Source organism: Rhodamnia argentea, chromosome 8, assembly GCF_020921035.1.
Source record: "Rhodamnia argentea isolate NSW1041297 chromosome 8, ASM2092103v1, whole genome shotgun sequence".
Lineage (NCBI taxonomy): Eukaryota > Viridiplantae > Streptophyta > Magnoliopsida > Myrtales > Myrtaceae > Rhodamnia > Rhodamnia argentea.
The window spans coordinates 18921199-18938417 of record NC_063157.1 but is presented as its reverse complement, the minus strand read 5'-3'; the positions used below and the strand labels follow the sequence as shown (position 1 = coordinate 18938417).

General features: G+C 40.8%; 1 protein-coding gene across 2 annotated transcripts; it reads left to right on the top strand.

The window, feature by feature from the left end:
• Positions 1-322: 322 nt before the first annotated feature.
• LOC115726145 (heat shock cognate 70 kDa protein 2-like) lies at positions 323-14933 on the top strand. Of its 2 annotated transcripts, XM_048283655.1 has the most exons (4): positions 323-354; positions 3996-4242; positions 4937-6705; positions 14921-14933. In XM_048283655.1, exons 2-3 carry the CDS (start codon positions 4029-4031, stop codon positions 6670-6672), a joined length of 1950 nt encoding a protein of 649 aa, XP_048139612.1. In that variant the 5' UTR covers positions 323-354; positions 3996-4028; the 3' UTR covers positions 6673-6705; positions 14921-14933. The 2 variants fall into 2 exon arrangements, with proteins under 2 accessions (XP_048139612.1, XP_030511756.1); XM_030655896.2 differs by lacking the exon at positions 14921-14933 and having other exon boundaries at positions 4937-6806.
• The last annotated feature ends 2286 nt before the right edge of the window (positions 14934-17219 follow it).

Sequence of the window (17219 nt, the reverse complement as noted above, 5' to 3'; positions counted from 1 at the left end):
CATTGGTCGTTTTATGCGGACAGAACCGACTTGATATTTTTTAAAAAGAATTTTTGATTTTTTTTTCTCCAGCCGAAATCAGATGAATGAAAGAAAAGAATTAAAAAATCTCATAAATAAATCTGGAAATTTCAAAACGAAAATTGCAAAAATACATTGGTCATGTCTTGTAGGATGATCGACGCTAGCTAGCCCATTACATTAGCAATTTCCGGAATGCCTATGTTGACAAATCGTCAAAAAATTTATGATTAAATTGGTAAATTACGAAAATGTTTTAAATTAAATTAAGAAATTTGAATAATTTATAGTGCTGCCAAGTGGAAAGCTCGCTCGCTCTCTCTCTCTCTGTGAAAAAATCTTATTTATAATGCTCTTGTGGTGCCTAGCACGAGTCATGTCAGCCTTACGTGTGGAAACAGTAATGCAACATCTTTATTTAGTCGACTAACGTGAAAAATAACAATACAATAGTCACTAGTGGTATTATCTTTTGATTGGAGACAATTAGGTGCATGATACTGTTCTAAGTCGTAACTAAATTAACAGGCCGACCCCCCATTGATTGTTGAGTCTTTAAGTTTTGTGTGTGGCGATCGGACCTGTCAAATGGTTGGATCAAGTCGTAAATGGTCCGATCCAAATTAATCTATATAATTTGTTTATGACCCATTTATTACAAGATAAGTTTTGTCGATCCATACTCGACCCAACCCATACTCGACTCGTACTTGATCCGATCCATATTGCTAAGACACTTACTTGTTTAATCCAATATAGGAAAACTTTTTTCCTTATAAAATTTTCAAAAATATTATATTGCTAAAATATTGTGGACAATTTTTCTAGTCTAAAAAATATCAAAAATTTAAAAAAGTTAATTTTTTTTTTATTTTTGCAGTTTTACTTTTCTTGTTATTTTCTTTTTATTTTTCTTCTAAGTCTGATGAGGGCGGCCCGACCCTCGCCAACCATAAGCGAGGGTCGCAGGCAAGGGTATGACCCTTACCGACAACAGGTCGGTGAGGGTCGGTCGGCCCGGCCCTTGCCTATGACTCGTGGAGGGTTGGTGGTGACCCTCATTGGACTTAGTAGGAAAAAAAAGTAAAAGAAAGAGAGAAAATTAAAAAATTAAAAAATTAAATTAGTTATAAAAACTATTCAAGAGGATTACATCTCGTGAATGGATTAACTCAACTAATTACCTTTATAAGCTAAATGGGTTTAAGGACAAACTCATTTGCAACTCATTTACGACGAGATGTACAATACAAATCCATTAGCAATTCATTTATTAAAAACTTGACTAACCCATATTGAATATGGGTTAAAAAAATGAATTTTCAATCTACATTGACGCATTCGATAAGCCTTATAATAAAGAGCATATATATATTTTTTTGTCGGTCCTCTAACTACTTTTCATCTCTCTTATTTTTGCTCTGCCTTTTTTGCGAGTATGGGAGTCGAACCTCACACTTATGATACAGGCGTCCTTACCCTCCATTCTCTTTATCGGGAGGGCTACATGCCTATTGGCAAAATCATAATTACGATGGAGGGATCCACTAACTCTAAGGACTATCGGAGCATTTTGTTGTCGGTGACTTTAGACATTAGAAAAGGCAAATCCCATAAATCCCACCAACTTTTGTCTGGGGACAAAATTACCTCGACTTTACCTAACAATTCGAAAACGCCCACTAACTTTTTACTTAACGTACTTCTATTTTCTTGCACGTTAAGTAAAATCCCACCAACTTTTATTTTTCTTAATTGGATGGAATTCCGACCCAAAAAAAAAAAAAAATTGGATGGAACAATTTACTTCACGTGCGTCTCAGGAGATATTCGTAATTGTTTTTCTCTACTAACTATACCATTTCTCCAAAACGTCACCGTTACACATCAGCCAGTGCCACTGCCAGGTGAGCTTTTTTTTTTTTTTTTTTTTGGTCGAATTAAGCCAAAGATTTGAATGGTGGGTGATTTGTCTGTGGCATAAAAATTCCTTGTTCTTTTATGAATCGTTTGAAAAGTCAAAGATATGTTTCATCCAAATAAGCTAAAAGGTCATGTGCTTTTGGAATTAAATAGAATTAAGCTATTATGTTTTCTCCCTAAAACTCAAAATGTTGCTTAATTTTTTTTTATAAAACTATGAAAAAAAATGTGAAGTAACATGCGAATATTTATATGATGTACAAATTTAAGATTAAATAAAAAGAAAAAAAAAAGGAAAGCTAATGAAACTTTTGCGAATCAATAGAAAATTATCCAAAAAAATCTTAAATCTATTGCACTTTAACCAGTTCAGTCCCAAACGTTTTGACAATTTGTTAATTAGTCCTTTCGGGCAATTTTGACCGGACATTGCTAACGTGAAAGTTGACACGGTCAATATTGACATGTAAAATTTTTGAATAAATTTTTTCTTTTTTCTTTTATTGTTAAAGGCCAAGATGGGCCCACTCGCCATTGGGCAAGGGTTGCGCCCCTCACTCACGGTTGGCGAGGGCTTCGCATGCCACTATGGAGGGTAGCAATCCTTTGCGTCGTGGGCAGCTAGGATTGTGAGCCTTGCCATCTCTCGGTGGGGGCTTCATGGTTCTCGCTCGCCTAGTGGCTGGCGAGCCTAGCGTTCTCTAGCAAGGCCTTAACAATAAAGTAAAAATTCATATAAAAATAAAAAAGATTGAGCAGAAAATGAGAAATTTTTCACGTCATCGTCAATTGTGCCATAGAGGATGGCCGATGTTCACACCAACGATTTTTGGACAAATTTGAAATTTCGGTAAGGATTTGAGGGTCAAATAAACAATTGAATACTTTTAATTAATGTGGCCTTCAACATTTCAAAAATGCTGAAAGCTCAATAGTGGTCGCTACTAGTATTAAGCTTTTAGCCTTCCCAAGGCCAGCTTTCATCCAAAACCCCGATGGAAATTATTGCCAAACACCTTAAATTTTTTTCAAGAGATTTTGGGGCCAAAGAAGCTTTCATAATGCCGAACCAAACGCAGCTTTAGGGCGCACATGACAACACTTTTGCTTCGAAAATCAACTTCTGGCGAAAAGTTAATCTCCGATAAAAAAAAATATTCGATAACAGAATAAAATTTCTGTTTTTAGAATATAAATTCATTTGATAACAATTGAAAATCTCTATTTCGGGAACATTATTAACACAAAATTTTCTACGAAGAATTATTGATCTTAATCTAAAATGCAATTTATTCGAGAAAAGTGAAATGCAAATACTAATGGATTTACTTATAATTTGTCATTTAATTATTTATGCAAATGAGAACCAATTTTAAGGGAAAATTGTATTAATGAATACGATGGCCGAGCATATATATATCCACGCTAAAAGCACGGGGAGTTCCAATGCTTTCTTGCCTATGCCTAGAGATGTCAAACGGGTGGTGACAGCAAGTCGTGGTCGGTGGTTGTCAATGATGGGCGGCGGTGGCTGACAATGGTTTTCGGCGAATTAAAAGAGATATTGATGCCTAGAAATTTCTACTTTTGAAAGAGGAATAATTTTTTTTTTTTACTTCTGAAAGTGGGTCGAGAATAAATTTTGAAGCAAAAAATTACATCAGAAGTATAAAAATAAGGTCTTGTAATCAGATGAATTTTGGCTTCAGATTTGATAATGAAATTTTTACTCCAAAAATAATTTTGAAATAGAAATATATTATCATGCGGGCCCTCGGCAACTAACGGCCTTTATCTCCGAAAAGTCTCCCCAACCAATCAGGGCCCTCCGCCTTGTCGTTCTCTTCTCCTCCTCTCATTTGCTCACCCACCCATCAGCCGTCCAGCCACCTCCCCCGCGATCCAACGGCTGAAAATCGCCTCGCGGAACCTTCTGGAACCCTCAAACCCTAACACCCCCTCCCCACGCCCCAATTAAATATAATACCATCCGTCATCCCTTCCCTTCCCACTCAAAAAACTTCAATCCGAAGCACGCACGCTCTCTCTTGATCCGTCGACCTGCCGTAAACCCCGATCCAACCATGGCCGGGAAAGGAGAGGGACCTGCGATCGGCATCGATCTGGGCACCACGTACTCGTGCGTCGGCGTCTGGCAGCACGACCGCGTCGAGATCATCGCCAACGACCAGGGCAACAGGACCACCCCGTCCTACGTCGCCTTCACCGACTCCGAGAGGCTCATCGGCGACGCCGCCAAGAATCAGGTCGCCATGAACCCGATCAACACCGTCTTCGGTGAGCATCTGCCCTCGTTCGGTTTCCGGCGTGTTCGTGTCGCTCCTGGTTTGAATTTCCGGTAGATCTGATCGATGTCGAGTTGACTTTTTTTTTTTTGGTAAAGTTTGTCGAGTTGACTTGAATGCTTCTGTTTCTTACTTTACCGGATCTGCAATGTTTGCCGAGTGGGGAGGTAGTATCTGCGACCTGAGCCACGGTCGATTAGGACGGATAGCGTCGTAGCTTTGAACGTAATTTGTTGTGTTAGTGACGGGTGGTGGCTATTATGAAAACTCGATCCATCGTTAGTATCGACTGTATTTTTAGAACTAATCTGCCTGCTGGATTTAGGTAATTACTATATCCAATTTGTTTAACTGGTTGGAAGACTTCTGCTTCGAAGTTTTGTTTTGTCGGTAGCTTAATTAATGTGTCTGCATGATATATCTGACGAGATTGATTTCCTGTGTCCTGTACAATTCAGATGGATAGTGTCGTTACATACATGTGGCAAAATCACTCTGTTTTTTAGCCATTGAAACGGCTTGGCATTGCGCTGGTCGTGTTTTTAGTTGTGTGTTTGAGCGAATTTAGTTAGCTAGTGCTTAATTCTGTCTACATCATCGTTACTCCTCTGCGTTTTCATTTGGGTTTGCAGTTCTGGATTGTTTTAATCTCTGTGGTGTCTTATATGTATGTGATTACTTGGCAGATGCTAAGAGGTTGATTGGAAGGAGATTCAATGATTCCTCGGTCCAGAGTGATATTAAGCTCTGGCCCTTCAAGGTGATCCCTGGCCCTGGTGAGAAGCCAATGATTGTTGTCAGCTACAAAGGTGAAGAGAAGCAGTTTTCTGCTGAGGAGATCTCGTCCATGGTACTAATAAAGATGCGCGAGATTGCCGAGGCGTACCTGGGCTCGACTATCAAGAATGCAGTCGTCACTGTCCCTGCCTACTTTAATGACTCTCAGAGGCAGGCCACCAAGGATGCTGGTGTCATCGCTGGCCTCAATGTCATGCGTATCATTAATGAGCCAACTGCTGCAGCAATTGCTTATGGTCTCGATAAGAAGGCCACTAGTGTCGGAGAGAAGAATGTGTTGATTTTCGATCTTGGTGGCGGCACTTTTGATGTGTCCCTCCTAACCATTGAGGAGGGTATCTTCGAGGTGAAGGCAACAGCTGGAGACACTCATCTTGGTGGTGAGGACTTCGATAACAGAATGGTGAACCACTTTGTTCAAGAGTTCAAGAGGAAGCACAAGAAGGACATCAACGGAAATCCAAGGGCTCTTAGGAGATTGAGGACAGCTTGTGAAAGGGCAAAGAGAACTCTTTCCTCCACTGCCCAGACAACGATTGAAATCGACTCTTTGTATGAGGGTGTGGATTTCTACTCTACAATCACTCGTGCCAGATTTGAGGAGCTCAACATGGACCTCTTCAGGAAGTGTATGGAACCAGTTGAGAAGTGTCTCAGGGATGCAAAAATGGACAAGAGCTCCGTCCACGATGTTGTTCTTGTGGGTGGTTCCACTAGGATCCCCAAAGTGCAACAGCTATTGCAGGATTTCTTCAATGGGAAGGAACTCTGCAAGAGCATCAACCCTGATGAAGCTGTGGCTTATGGTGCGGCTGTTCAAGCTGCAATTTTGAGTGGTGAGGGCAATGAGAAGGTCCAGGACCTATTGTTGCTGGATGTCACCCCCCTCTCACTTGGTCTGGAAACTGCAGGAGGTGTGATGACAGTGTTGATCCCAAGAAACACCACTATCCCCACCAAGAAGGAACAAGTTTTCTCCACCTACTCGGACAACCAACCTGGAGTCCTTATCCAGGTTTATGAAGGTGAGAGAGCCAGAACAAGGGACAACAACTTGTTGGGCAAGTTCGAGCTCTCAGGGATTCCTCCGGCACCTAGGGGTGTTCCCCAAATTACCGTCTGCTTTGACATTGATGCCAACGGTATCTTGAATGTCTCTGCTGAAGACAAGACCACTGGCCAGAAGAACAAGATCACGATCACCAACGACAAGGGGAGGCTGTCCAAGGAAGAGATTGAGAAGATGGTTCAGGAGGCGGAGAAATACAAGTCTGAGGATGAGGAGCACAAGAAGAAGGTTGAAGCCAAGAACGCACTGGAGAACTATGCCTACAACATGAGGAACACAATTAAGGACGAGAAGATCAGCGCCAAGCTATCGGAAGAGGACAAGAAGAAGATTGAGGATGCCATCGACCAAGCTATCCAGTGGCTGGACTCAAACCAGCTGGCCGAGGCGGACGAGTTTGAAGACAAGATGAAGGAGCTCGAGAGCATCTGCAACCCCATCATTGCAAAGATGTACCAGGGTGCAGGTGCTGATATGGGTGCCGGCGGCATGGATGAGGATGCTCCTCCCGCTGGCGGCAGCGGTGCTGGTCCCAAGATTGAGGAGGTCGACTAAGTTGCTGGAATTTTTAAGAGGACTATGCTAGGAGTTCTCGAGAATTTGGGTTGTTTCTACTACATTTTTGCCTTTTAATTTTTTGCAATATTGAAGTGTAACTTTTCTGCTTTATTATTTTTCTTTTGGTCTTATTATTGGCATTTAGTTTTTTTTGGCGATTTCAAGAAGACTGTGATTTTGAACCTCCATATTCTGTTTCTGCTTATAATGTTTTTCCTCCAATTCTTCAGCGATATTCACGAGTTTATTCTGCATTGTGACGTTGGTATTAAGAGAAAATGAGTAGATTAATGATACCGCGCGCAGACAGATTACTACACGCATCAAGGCTGGATCAGTGTGATGAATTCTGCTTACCCTCTCAATGGCATAATCTCTTGTCTAGAAACGTTGACCTTGCTGATGAATCGGAAGACTTGATATTAGGTCGTCCCGTCTCTCGGAGATTGCGGGGTGAAGCTAAAGAAGTAGAATCTGCAAGGATTACTTGTCAACAATGATAATTACCCAGACACTGAAAGCTCCGCTCGCTTGGTAAGTTTTCTTAATCAACGGGAAAACCTAAGATTAAAATTCAAGAAAATGATTTTATATTTAAAAAATTTAAAAGAGTTCTGAAAATATGACTGTATATTGACGTTTGTATTGGAGGTAGGTCTAAGGTGTTGAGGCCGGATCCATCAAAGCTAAATTCGGGTCCAAAGAGGCCAGGTCTGAGTCCACAAAAGTTGGGCTTGAGACTTCGATGCTCGAGGTCAAGTCCAGGACGCCCAGGCCCAAGTCCACAGAGGCCAAGCCTATGACGTTGTTCTCTTCCTCAGCGCCCAGTCCTAGGTCCATATAGGCCGGCCCCGAAACTTCGTTGCCCATGCCTGAATCCCCAATGTCAAGGCCCAAGTCCATTGAGGTCGAGCCAAGATCCCCAAAGACTAGGCCTGATACTTCGTTGCTCATGTCATGGGTTCCCGACACCTAGGCTTTAGCCCTCAATGCCTATACCTCAGTCCGTGGAGGCTGGGCCCAGGTTTACAAAGGCTGGGCTTGGGACCCAAGAACTAATGTTAGGATTCCCGAGTTCAAGTCTGCCGGCCCTAGGACAATAGTCTCGTGCCTAGGTTCTCGGTGCTCGAGCTCGAGAGCCCATTGCCCGTGCCTAGAGCTCCATCACTCGCACTTGGGTCCATCGAGGATGCGCCCAAGACCTAAGCGCTCGTATTCGGGTACCCAACGCTCGCACCTAAGTCCATAGAGGTCGGGCCCGAGATCCCGGTGCTTGAGCCCGAGTTCCACAACGGCCATGCACCCAGCCTCGATAGTTATTGATCCAAGCATGGGCATGAGGGTCCCGAGTTCGACTTTTGTAGACTTGATCCCGGGTGTAGGGACCTAGGCACGAGCATTGGGTCCTCGGCCTAACCTCAATGGGCCAGGTCCTAACACTAGATCCGAGCACAAGCGTTAAGGTTGTGCACAACACTGGTGTCTAAGTCTTGGCCACGATGGATTTGGGCCTAGGCGCGGGCGATTTGAGCATGGGCACTAGGGTCCCGGGCAAGGCTAGAGGACCGGGTTGGGTCGTTGGGGACTCGGGCATGAGCATTGGGGTCTCGTCTCAACCTCGATAGACCCCGAGTGTCGAGAACCCAAGCCCGAGTGTCGGGAACTCGGCAAGGGCGATCGGGCCTCTGTGGACCTGGGCCTAGGCCGACCCTCGATGGACTCGGGCTCGAGTACTTGGGACCCCAGGCTCTGTGGACCCGGGCACGGGCATTGAGTTCTCGGGTATGGCTTTTGTGGACTTGGGATCTGTGCCTATGCTCTTGCTTGGGATCCAACTGCCTATGCCCAAGTCCCCAACCCCCTAATCGAGGTCCATCAAGGCTAAATCCGAGATCCCAATGCCCCGTGTCAAGTTAGTGGTGCTTGAATAGTATAAATCTATTTGGGTAAATAAAATCGGATTCTCCTTTCCAAAATATGTTTTATTTATTTATTTATTTTTAATATCTCAACCAGCCATTGTGACAATAACTTTTAGAGAAATATTTTTTAGAAATGCTGTATTATTCGCGAAATAAAAGGAATCTCAAAGTAAACTGACTGGTCAAGCAAAGCCCAAGTGCCACGTGGGTTTCCACTACGTGCCCGGTGACTTGGGAGTAGTTTCAGTTTAGTAGCTGCAGATCAAATAGATCGTTAACCAACCATCTAGTATCTAAACTTTGCTTCTGGTGGGTGTGGGGGATGTCCTAAGGGGTCACGAGGTCGAATCCGCTTGCGATCGAAGCGAGTCAAAACTGGTTTTTTGCTAGTGGACGGTGCAGCGACGGCCTCGTGCTCTTCGGGGTGGACGTCGGTCCACCCTTTTTTTTAAGTGAGAGTCCACTAGCAACCCGTGAATCGAAAGACTCATCAATGGAAAAACCGGAAAAGTAATGGCAAAGCCCAAAAGAGAATCGCTTTTGCGACCGCGTCGTACAAGGGAAAATAAGTTTTTATAAGTATAATACTAATAATAAAATAAAATAAAAAAAGGGCAAGTTGGAATCGCTTTTGCGGCCCGGAGAATCTGAAGGAACTTCATGGACTGGATCTCATGTTGCTTTTCCTCTCTCCTTTTTGCCAATTTACCAAAGGGCTCTTACGACTTTCACCTCAGAAAGAGCCATGGCGGGGGAACTTCCGGTCTCTGTTTATTTTACGAAAAATAATTTTTTAAAACATATTTTTCAAATTTTTCGGCATTTAGTTCGCAAAAAATAAATTAATATAGAAAAACATTTTTCACTCATTAAAAAACCCCTTCAAAAGTAGAAAAGAGGAAAATATTTTTCTCCTTTCGAGAAGAGGAAAACATTTTTCTCATCCTTCTTTCCTCCTCTCTTTCTCATTTGTTGTCTTTATAATTATCTTTTTACTTTCTTTTCATTTTTATTTACCTTTTAAAAATTCAATTTTTTTATTTTTTTTATTTCTTTCTCTTTTTCTTTTATTTTCTATTTTCTATTTTTTTTTTCCTTTTCTCCTTCTTCCTTTGCCTTCATCCTTCCTCCTCCCACCGCTGCTTCCTTCACCACCCGCGGACCTTGAAGACAGGTGGCAGCTCAACAATATGCCATGATGCGGGCCGACGAGCTCCCGGCTCGGCCGAGCTCGACGATCTCGAGCTCGCTGACCGTGAATGTCAACACATGCCGCCTACCATCATTCTCCGGTACACGGCATCCGACCGTTGCTTCAATCCTCTAATTTCTAGCCATGAAACCAGTAATGCTCCTTGCGCGCTACCAAACTTTCGAAGTACATTCAATGAGATTGGAAGTTCGAAATTGTGCAACATAATTAATTCGGTACCCGGTGTGCTCGTATCAACCGATTTCCCAGCGTAGCTTCAAGCACCTTAGCCCCGTGGCAAGGTTGGAGCTCATGGACCTCGAGGGAGCTCGAAATCATCGGCATCGGCCGAGCCTCGAGCTCTCTTGCAAGGTCGGTCGCCATGGCTAGCAATCAACAAAACGAGAAGAAAAAAATTTAAAAAAAAGAGAAAAAAGATAAAGATAAATAATTAAAAAAAATTCTATTTTTTTTAAAAGAATAAAAAATGAAAATAAAAAAATTTATTAAAAGGAGTCCATGGAGGAAAATCAAATCATATTTTAGCCAAACACCGGAATAAATTGTCATTTTTCTGGAAAATAACTTTTCGGAAAATATTTTTCGAAACTCTCGCATTTTTCGCGGAACAAACGGAGTCAAAGAAGAATAGCGCTAGAGATTCATTAGCAATTGAGCAGGTTATTTTGATTTTCTTTTCAATTAATGATCTTTGCAATTGAGCGGGTTTGATCATTGAATTCGCGGCGAAGCTACCGGTGAGATTTGTGACGCTAGAGACCCTTAGGATGGCGAAATTGATCCTACTATAAATCTCTGAAGATCCGACCCTCAGAATTTTCTTACCTTCGGATGTCAAAGGAATAAATCCCGGTCATACATTCAAAGGAATTAATAAGTTCGACCTAGGGTTGACCAATAATTGAACAAGGTTTGACCAACAATTTTAAACCTAAAATATGTTTTTTTTTTGTTTTTTTTTATAACCGAGGTGTTGGGGCCAGCTTGAGCGCACCTCGACTATTGTTTGTAGACACTAGACATCAAATTTTGAACTGGGTTTTGACTAAATTTAGGACGGAAGTCATTTTTTTTATTTTTTTGTTCTATGGCTGGAAGTCTAACTTGTCAACATTTGGATCGAAGGGTACAATTGGATCGTGCTCTACAAGAGCTTTGCAATGACACCCAATTTGACCAAATCGAACAACTGGATCGCCACTTTTAATCGTGAGAGTTCAATCTCGATCTATTCACAAATCAGCTGATAAGATCACGCGGATCTGGTCGTGAACTTTCCAGCGCATCAAGCATCACTTCAATGGAGTTTTCTCAAGGGACGCATACCGACTCAACATCTCGAATGTCAATTTGGCCCGACTTGTGGAAAATCTGCAATCTCAACAATTTTTAGGATAGGAACCGCATTTATGGAAAGTTCGAGTCACGAGCTCTCTATGGACATGAGAATTGAGTCAATCTTACGCAACGCTATTCAAGCCCTGCGCAAGGTTCCCGTAAGATTGAAAAATTCGTTATTAATAACAGCTCTCATTTGCATTTTTCTTAAGTAAAGTTTGCTCCAGGCTCTTTCTTCCCCTTGATAGAAATTCTCTCTCATTTGAGGTTCATTTGATTTGTGGTGTTTGGTTTGAAGGCATCAAAGCTCCCTTGATCACGGCACATCTCTCGGATCTCTGCATTTATCACATCGTCATATGATATTTTTTTCGATTTGTCATGTCATGTTACGTGTAAATACTGTCATATCATGTTATTTATTATAACGTTTTTGAATATGCTATGTCATGTCATGTTGCATATGAATATTGACATGTCATACCTTTTTATTCTCATGTTTTGAATCTGAATTGCCATGTCTTGGCACATGTAGTTATTGCCATTTCATGTGATATTGCAATCATGTTTTGGATATGATTTACCATGTCTTGTTGTAAGTGGATATTGCCATGTCAAGTCATTTTACCATCACGTCTTTAATTTGATTTGTCAAGCCATGCTGCATGTAATTATTGCTTTGTTACGTAATCTTGTTGTCTTATTTCGAATTTGAATTTGCCTTGCCGTGGCCATGTTATGTGTGACACCCCAAAATTTAGGGCCGGTTCAAGCTTAGGGTTCGAACTAATTACAAAAAGTCGCCAGAGTTGAGATAGGCCACCAAAGGAATAGAGATCGCCTTCGATAAGGTTTGTGGCTTAGTATGTCGATCGGCTATGCTATTGATTGAGGTTCGACTGTATGGCGACCTTAAATCAAGCATGGGTCGATTATGATCGGTCTCGTTTAGCCGTGAATCAACCATAGGATCACCCCGTAGCTAGCCAAGGATTGATCTATGGCGTGATTTGCGAGCTAATGTTGATCGACAACCAAACTAACTATGAGTCCAAAGAGGGTGGATTCGTACTAGAAGCCCGTTCCAGCCACACACTAGTCAAGGATTAGCTACCCTAGACTGCGTGACGTGCTGTTGGAGGACTACGGATCGCGACGAACCAACCTTGAATCAATTTGAATTGGTCATGAGAGGTGAGCTCGATAGTGTTCTATTATATCATTGATTTAGGAACGGGGTGATTTTAACCCCGAACCAAGTTAAATTTGAGTGGCTCTTGATTCGATAGGCAACCAGACACATACTGGAGCACATTAAACCATAGATTGGGCGACGCCTCTATACGTGCTTATACATGAGCCGATTTTATTCGGCAAAATAGATACTTCGATCTTTAGCTTGTTTGGCGCCTAAAGTAGAGAACTGCATAAATGTCTTGAGAGTTTGACAAGTAGCACTTTTTAAAGTCTTAGAGCAATGAATAAGAGATCGATTACTAGATGACCTTACCTATTTAAATAGAATGCCCAAATTGTCATTAGTATTAGTAATGCTTAGCATCTATAGAATAGAAATGAAAGCCTACGGACCTTCTTGATTGGGCAACACCACGGGGTTCTAGAACATTCTCTATTATTAAGCACAAATTAAATGAGAAATGTTCTATATAATTGGCTTGGGTGCAAGCTAGCACATGAAGATAAAATAGGCTTAGAAATAATTAGCTTGGAGAGTAAGCTAGCACTCGAAGACAAAATAAGCTTAGAAATAATTAGCTTGAAGAGTAAGTTAGCATATAAGGACGAAATTGGCTTAGAAAACAAGTCGGGATAAGAGAGCGACATATGAAAAGTGCATAAGACGAATTCAACTTGGAGAACAAGTAAAAAATATAAGATAAGTAAAATAAAGATATAAAATAATTTTTGGCTTGAGGAACAAGTCAAGCATATAAGACAAATTTGGATTAGAAAAAGTAATCTAGAATAAATAAAAATGTCTAATTTTTTACTTAAAGAGCAAGAAAAATAGTCTGCGATCTTAGGATATTCTAGACTAGCTATGTGGCAATTCCTAAATGACATCTCCAGAATATTTTATGCCAATTATTAATATAGAAAAGACAAAATAATTAATTAGTAGACTTAAATAATAAAATAAAAATGAAAATAATGTAAAATGCCCTAGAGTAGGTGTGTAAGAGGGAAAAGGGCATCAAAGGAATTTAATCTTGTCTTAAATAGTATAAGAAAAATGTGAGAATTAGTAAAACTTGAAGAGCAAGTCAAGATTTCTAGAAATAGTAAAGCTTGGTGAGCAAGACAATGTTTAGAAACATGTGACAATTTAATAAAACTTGGGGAGCAAGACAAGGTTTAGAAATATGTGACAATTTAATGAAACTTGTGGAGCAAGTCAAGAAAGCCTATAAATAGACTCAAGACCACTTCATTCTCACCCTTTTTCTCTCTCACCGACTCTCTCTCTCTCATTCCCTCTCTCACTCTCTCTTTCGGCCACTTTGAGCCACCATTTCACCACCACAAAACCAATGCCGCCGGATCGCTTCCGAGACCGTTACACATGCACAAGACGATTGACTACTTCTTTTGCTTCTAATGTTCGTCTATGTGAGGTAAGTGATATCTAATCCTTATCTAGGCCGTAATGCTTTAGCTACTCTAATACTTGCTTGAAGAATATATGATATGTTAGTTAACGACTAAGTGCCACATGATGATGCAAGTCTCATGGGGGCCACCTCTTAAACCTTGGACCATTGTGATGCATGCTCTCCTTAGTCTTGCTACCTTTGGTAGTGAGATTATATGATATGATATGTTATATGTCTTGTTCGCAAGGATGAGAGGGTCTTGCGCATATATGAAAAGGGTGGATCCACATAACATGATATGATAAGATATGTGTACATGCCTCATCCGTAAGGGTGAGAGGGCCTTAAAAAGTCCGCATTATGATATGAAAAGTGGAGATGTTATGCATCTATGAAAAGAATTCGGAAACGATTCATATATGATATGATTGCTTGCATTATGAATTGTACCTCCGGCTTGCTTCCCGTATTTGGTTTAGATATTCGCTTAATGAGATAGTTGTATCTTACTCTTTATCTTTTCAGATTTGTAGGTAATGGTAAGTCCCCCTCATCGTTTCGGTATTATTATGTCTGTAGAAGTTTATTGTATCGAGGTCATGGTTGTGAAATAAGAAGTAAATCTTAGACGCTACGTGACTAGCATATGGGTGGACAAGGGTTATCACACGTAGATTAAAAAACAAAGCGAAGATGAAACTCTTTTGATTGAGAAAAAGTTTAGCATGAAGATGGATGACATGTACCTAGGCGACCGATCTACATGGAGAAGTTTTTGGAAGCCGAAGACAATTTTTTGGGACATTTTACCATCCCGAAGTAGAGAACCTAAATGGAGCCATGTTATGATGCATATATATGTTGTAGATGGATATAGTTTGATATAAAAGATATGGATAGATGAAGCATGTTATTACTCATAAGTGTTTTTTCTAGATTTTTAATTAATCGAAAGCTTAAAATGAAATCGCTTCCGCATGCAAATCATTGATAAGAGTGAAATCAATTAAGGGTTGATTTTGAGGACAGTGTACACGGGACACTACATGTCCTCTCCCGCAACGTCTCGACTTTACGATCCTCATACAGTTTCGGTTTATAAACGGCGTAAAGCCGTAGTGCTCTTGGAGGGATTAAAAAAATCGAGAGCCCTAAAGGAGCTTAAGTTTCCTATTACGGACACGAGGTTCTGGCTGGGACGTCACATTATGTCACTTTCTTAAATCATGATTGAATGTTGCACAGGAATTGCCATTGCGCGTGTTCCACCTCTCACACAAACGAAGTCACACCACTACATAGAAAACGACATCGTTGATCAATAACAACGTCGAACAGGTGTTTAAACATTTTAAAAGTTTAGAATAAACCGTCACGCACGTTTAGAAAATTAAACGATGAATGATTTATGACTTAACTAGCAATAGGGACATGATATCGAAAGAGCGTCGTGGAATGCTAATAATCCGTCTCACGTGTAACCGAACCATCGGACCTAAGATCTCTAGAGTTTTCATTCCACACATGCGTGTGCACAGGGAGTTGGCATTTTTACACTAACCACTTAGGTGTCCAATTGACTTAAGACTTTCTGAATCGATCTAGCTTTTTCAAATTGATTGGTGGCGACTCTAGCATGGTAGTTAAGTTTGTTATCGTTTTTGCATTCCAGAGATTCTCGAACTTAGCATTTGAGAACATCCTAGGAATCGGGGCTCCACTAGCCGGCGATCTCATATTTTGAAAAATTGGATGTGCTACAAGCCTCATTTGAATTTCCCCGAAGAGTTAAAAAAAAAAAAACATTACTTTGTAAAATGGTTGTCGAAATACGATGTGACTCTAAATGCGAATTATATTTCAAAAAATTATCCGTTTAACATTGTATACTAGTTCGATACATTATTATTATTATTTCTACATAAAGAGAGTACAAAAGAAAAGATTTACAATAGAATTCAAAGTACATGCGACACAATCAAATGCGGTCACCTATTGTTGGTGTTTCTGTACGGATGATGTCGAAAACGCTGAATTTAGGTATACACCGCGCATTGGACAAACTATACCTATTGGAGAAGGGGATTACGGTGTGTGCTCATCATCGATAACAATGCAAGATTCGGTAATTGGCCCTTGTTCGTTCTGTTTTGATATTGAGACTGATCTATTCTTGTGGAATGAAAGTGTGCTTATCACAACAGTTTATGTTTTGTTGTCCTATTTTACTGCCGTGTTTTGTTTTGTTTTGAATCTCTTATGTGTCATCATGAGATACGGATAATTTCTCTCAATGAAAAAAATGCGTTCCCCGTGAAATAAGACGTCACGCTCCAAAATTTTCGACAAACTACAACTTTAAGGATGCATGCTGTTAAGGTCCTGTGGAGTCTCCATCATCGACATGCAAATAATTAAAAGTCGCATTATAATTATGTAAGAAAAGCACTAGAAATTATTTTTGCAAAAATAAGGGGAAATAGCTCAAGAAGGAAGGGAGAGTAAGAAATGAAGGGTACATAGTTTGAGGCAAAGTGTTTTTCGAATATTAATTTTTCAAACTTTCATCAATATATGGTTTGCCGAAAATGACTTGATAAACCAAACGCACTTTCCGATCGATGGAATTTTCATGCATAAAATTAGGCAAGCGAAAACCTAAATATAAAGAGGTAAAAATACTTTTCGAAATTGCACCTCTCGAATTTTTATTATTTTCTTTCTCGGCCGGTGGCTGGCCATAGGTGAGGAATAGTTTGCCTAGGCTTGGCCTTGCCGGAGGTCGGCGACTTGAGGAGCTCGCCTCGACTCACCCACCTCCGGTGAGGCCTCAAGCTTGTAAATCTGGCAAGATCGAACTCGCTTGAGGCCGAGCCTTGTCACCAGTTCTTGTGATCGGCCTAGGAGTGAGCAAGTCGGATCGACCGAATCGGGAACCGCCCGGACCGGATTGGACCGGTGGGTCGATTCTTAGTTCCAGAGGGCAGCGGTCCGGTTCCCGGTCCTTAGAATTGGAATCGGTATCCGGTTCTAGGTTCTAAAGGATATAGGACAGGACCGGCCTGAATGATTTTATTTTATTTTATTTTATTAATGTACTAAAATAATTAAATAGAGCTAACAGAGAAGATTCGTAGTTGAGATATCTTCGCAATTAAGCCCAAAAAATAAGATATAAAATTGTGACAACTATAGGGGTGAGCATGGTTCCATGGTAAAATCGAGAACCTAGAATCGGAACCCGTAGGATTTGGTTTGGTTCTAGGTTTTAAGGTATGTAGGGTGGGTTTCGGGTTTAAAAAATTGAGGAACCTATTTCAATGGGTAGGTTCCGGGTTCGACTACCTAGACCAGGAACTTGGACCCTAGATCATGAAATAAATTTTTATATTTTTCTTAGTATATGTTTTTGCACGATCATACAATGTTCTATGGCATTAAGAGCCAAACAAATTT